General features: G+C 44.2%; 1 protein-coding gene across 1 annotated transcript in view; it reads right to left on the reverse strand.

Annotated features, from left to right (window-relative positions):
- Positions 1-750, reverse strand: part of TTC9 (tetratricopeptide repeat domain 9) — a 31,664-nt gene extending 30,914 nt beyond the window's left edge. The window contains exons 1-3 of the mRNA XM_029952177.1: positions 740-750; positions 332-466; positions 50-114 (exon numbers count right to left, since the gene is read on the reverse strand). Of these exons, the coding sequence (XP_029808037.1) occupies positions 50-114; positions 332-466; positions 740-750 (211 nt within the window). The remainder of the gene's footprint in view (positions 1-49; positions 115-331; positions 467-739) is intronic.
- Positions 751-4,895: the final 4,145 nt, after the last annotated feature.

Here is a 4,895-nt window from a genome sequence, read left to right on the forward strand (position 1 = left end):
AGAGGTTTAGGGAGGGGGTCCGCCAGCAACCAGACGCATGCAGACTCACCCTCAATAGATTGCTTGAAAACTAGAAAGAAAGGTGCGGCCGCACAAGCTACATAGCTTCTTGTTCTTTGAGGTCAGGCATTAATTTTTTTAAGGTGGCGGGGCCTCTTTTTTTGTGGATCCAGGTTGTCGCCGAGGTGTGTCTCCCTGTGTGGCCCCCAGGCGCCCGGAACCCTGTGCACTTCGGCGTGTGGGGCGCGGTATTCCAGGAGCCGCTGACACCTCTGTGCGGGAAGCTGTGCAGAGTGGATCACAGATATCAGAGATGGAAAACACCTGTTACTGTTGGTCATCAGGCTGGGCGTGCCTGCGTTCCAGTTTCCATTTACAGGATAGTTCCGTGCCCTTCCTCAGGATGTTCCATTCCTTCCTTTGCTCTTCCAGCCAGCCTGAGTGTCGGCTGTCAGCTGGCAACTGGCTGCGGTTAAGGGGCAAAGATATTAGAGTGTGAGAAGCACTGCCCTAGACTCTTTGCAAAGTCCAGAAACGTATACATCCAGATATACTCTGCTAATATTTTGGTATGATTCCCACCCTTTGTTTTCTACATCGTTATTTGTACAAAGCACTCTTTTAACATGAGTAGTATGGGGCGATATATACAGCTTCCTGCTCTTTTTAGGTTACATTATATGTGATTGAATAGTCTTTTAAAGCCTCATTTTTAATGGCTTCATAATATCCATTTTACGCCTGTACCATGTTGTACTTACCATTTTTCTATGATCAGACAGACTGATTCCAATTGTTTGTTATTATAAAGAAAACTAGGATAATAAAAATAATAGATACCAGTTATATATAGTGTTTTCTTTGTGCTAGGCACTGGCTTAAGTGCTTTACATATAATAATTCATTTAATTCTCATAGCAACCCAATGGAATAAGCACTATTGTTATTATCCCCTTTTTGGACACAAGGCAACAGAGATTTTCCCAAGGCCACCCGGCTGGTAGGTAGTGGAGCTGTAAATCAAAGCACTCTGGCTTCAGAATCTATGCTCTTAACTATATTTATACTTAAATGGTTGCTAGTTTATTTGTCCTTACAAGAAATTATGTCGATTGTTGAAGATGTCTTGGAAATATCGATTTGCTTTTTAGAAAGGCTCTACTGACTTGGGCTGCTACGAGCAATATCATAGTTTCACAACATCCTTGCCGACATTGAGGGTTCAACTTTAAAACATATTTTCTAATTTGATGAATGAGAACTGTATATTGAATGAACTGGGGTATCTTGAACTATAAGGGTGGGCATTTTTTACAAGCAGAGTTGCCATTTGTATAGTACCAAGGGCTTTTATTTGGGCAGGATCTTACTATACTAAATGAAACCTTATATGTTACAGCATCTTACTTTTCCAAGTGCATTATAATCCCCTCACATTAGCCCCAGAGAAGAAAAATAATTCTCTACTCACTCAGTGAGTTTGTATTGTTTTCTGATAAGTGCAACATCATGTTACTGTAGTGGTTGAGAGGCTTTGGACTTAAGGTATATGCTAGATTTCTGTCTTTGCTGATTCTGGATAAGCTATTTGACTTATGAAAACTTCAAATTCCCTCACTTGTTAAATAGGAGTACTACTTCCTTCGTAGGGTTGTTGGGAAGTACATCGTAAGTGCTCAGCAGATGATAATTTAATCATGACTCATTTGCTCCTGTCATTATTGGATCCCCTAATAATTATGGCAGACTCTTGTTAATCCATGAATGTTTGCCAGTCCCTGGCCCTTTTTACTGTGAGGTATTCTATCAGATAGAACGAAGAGAAGACATTGGGAGTTGGGTGCTCTGAGTTTTTATCATTAACTTCCTACTCAGGCAACTATTGGAGATCCAGGCCTGGGTCCAAAATAAGATATGAATTGGGTTGTGACAGTCACATTTAAAGGTGAGAAATACTGATGTGCAAATCGCTTTTTGTTGTCCTACCGTGTTTTGGCTTAGTGGTGCAGTATATCGTTCTCAGGTTTTGAGTTTGAGGACAGAGCTGCAAGAGACATGTGATCCGGGTGGTACTGCCCTGCGTCTGAAACAGAGGCGATGCAAGAGCTCAGTAGTAGCTTGGGTGAAGGAGAGCATGAGTGAGGGAGGGAGAGAATATTATGGGCGGGGGGATGGAGCGAGAGGAGATTTACTATGCCCATCTGTCCTGCTCGACAGAGCTGTGTGCGGATGTCTAGAACTGTTTTGTTTGCTTGTTTTCAGTGTGCTTCTGTCTCCAAGCCACTCATTGGGAAATGTGTGCTGGTTTCTCAGATATGATCTCCTCCTTCACATAGAATGAAATAGATGCCAAAGAGAATTTCTCAAACACCCTTTCATTAACCATTGACCATATGCAGAGCGCTATTTTGGGAAGCAAGCAGAGATTGAAATGACAGTTTGGGCAATGGATTTAGGATTCAGAAACTCAGTACTTCTTAAACTTTAATGTGCATGTGAATCCCCTTGGAGATCTTATTAAAACTCAGTTCCCTCATACTCTTCATCTAGGGGAGGGCCCAAGATTGTGCATTTCTAACAAGCTGCTAGGCGATGCCCATACAGCTGGTCCAGGACCCACATTTTGGGAAGCAAGTATTTAGAGGAACAGGAAGTTTCTTCTCTCCCCTTCTCTCCTGGCCTTTGCCTTCTCCCAGAGAGGACCCGTTAGTTGGATACTTCAGATTCCGGGAAATTAATTGGGCCCCATCTAACAAGGGCAGGGTTAGGAACCTCCCTCAGCTGTTCCTTCTAGCTCATGCTGAGCCAAGGCCTCCTCTTGGGGTCTGGCCGTCTTGCTTTCTCTTCCACAGATGCATAGCCAAGCATACTTTTCATTGCTGCCATTTCTGGTCCCATGTGGCGGGTAGAGGATGAGAAGAGGTCGGTGTGTAGGGTGGAAGGAGAGGCTCAGGGGGCCCTCACCGTCAGCTGCCTGCCTCAGCCTTGTGTCCACAAGAGAGCTCTGCACTAAGAGATTGAGCATCTATTCAAGTGAAAACAAAGTCGTATTTTGACTTCTCATCTGCTGATGGCCCTTGAATGTACAGCTTGTTCATGAACCTCACAGGGGAGAGGGATGATTGAGCCACAGTAGGTCCTTGGGCTCAATGTCATCACAACCTCTCCTTTTATTTCTAACAGGCAGGCGTGGGGCATAGGCCAGTGAATCCTATGGATGACCTCACCGCTAATGGAATAACTCATTGCAGCTCATACATGGGGAGCTTTCTTAGAGAAGATGTATGTGGAACTATTTTGATGGAAAGAACTTGATGTGGACAGAGCAGAAGGCACTGTGTTCCTGCTGGCTGTATGGGTCTCAGACTCTGTCTGCCCTGGGTTCTGACTTTGTTTCTGTGTCTCTGAGCCTGTGCCTTTCTCACTGCCTCCTGGTCTTAAAAGACTAAAGCCCCTCTTCTTTCCAAACTCTCCCTGGAGCTTGCATACCTCCTAAACAGATGGTGTATGCTGCTTTCCTCTCCCTTCAGCTTGGTTTCTTAAGCATATGCGAAAGACATATATTTGAATCTCTTTTATACTAATCTAAGCTGTTCAGAGTTTGGTCATATGCCAACCAAACCGAAGCTATTTTGGGGATGCTTTTCTAATTGCATTCAACTTCACAATTTACCTGAGAAAATTACAGCATTTCCAGTACCAGTTTTTACCCATATTCAACCTTCAATCATCCCTCTGTGGAAAAGTGGGAGGGTTTTAACCATTTCATGCCCAGATGGAGCATTAGCTGCATGAGGCTAACGTAAGCTTCGTATTTTCATTCCTCCCGCAACTGTCCACTGACCCCCAGCCCAACAACACATTTCTCTGTGATTCCAGGGTCCAGTTCAGGTTAGCCTTACTTAGAAAAATAAGGCCTCTCTGCCTAGCCTTTCCCTCGGCTACTACTTAATCCACTCTGCACCCCCTAGCCTTCTCATCACCAATATCAATTATGGCCCTTAGTGGGAGCCATGATGCCGGCTATTTGGATCTGCTGGCATTCCTTCCCTTAGGGACTCTTCCCCTATTCCATGTGGTCCTGGAAGAACTGTCAATCATGGAATCTGAGGTTTCCCCCTCCCATACTTGCTAGCCCCTATTCCAGGCTTGGCCAATCATATTACTCCATCACCCTATCCCACAGTGATTGGTTAAAAGAGGGGCACATGACTCACATAGAGCCAATCAGAAATTTCCATGAGATTTATACACAAGCATTGAGAAAAAAAAGGTCTTTGAATTGGGAGGATTTGCGGTGGAGGCTATCAATGGCCATCTTCCTCGCCACCTGGAGGAGTATCTGAAAAATGAAATTGAACAGAGGCAAAAAGGATATGAGGAGAGACAGAGCTCTGGTGGTATCAGTTACATTCTTAGATCCAATAGGTTTAAGTTTATTTATTTATTTTGAGAGGCAGAGAGAGTGAGCAGGGGAGGAGCAGAGAGAGAGAGGAAGAGAGAGCATCCTAAGCAGGCTCCACAGTGTCAGCACGGGGCTGCACACGGGTCTCCATCCTACAAACTGTGAGATCATGACCTGAGCTGAAACCAAGAGTCAGTCACTTAACTGACTGAGCCACCCGGCTGCCCCAGATCCAGTAGTTTTTAATGCCAGATGCATTCTGTACTCCCGAGTATCTCAACCAACAAATTCCCTTTTATGCCTGAGCTATTTTGAGTTGTCATTTACAATTTAAGAACTATGGATTTATATATTCCTTGTTAGGTATTCACCTCTTCACCCACCACCTATTGCCATCCCAGCCCAGGTGCGGTTACCTGTGGCTGGTAACCATAGACAGGTCCCCCTGCTAGAACACGTTCATTTAAAAAATTCTTTTATAGTCATTAAA

This window comes from Suricata suricatta, chromosome 9 (assembly GCF_006229205.1).
Source record: "Suricata suricatta isolate VVHF042 chromosome 9, meerkat_22Aug2017_6uvM2_HiC, whole genome shotgun sequence".
Lineage (NCBI taxonomy): Eukaryota > Metazoa > Chordata > Mammalia > Carnivora > Herpestidae > Suricata > Suricata suricatta.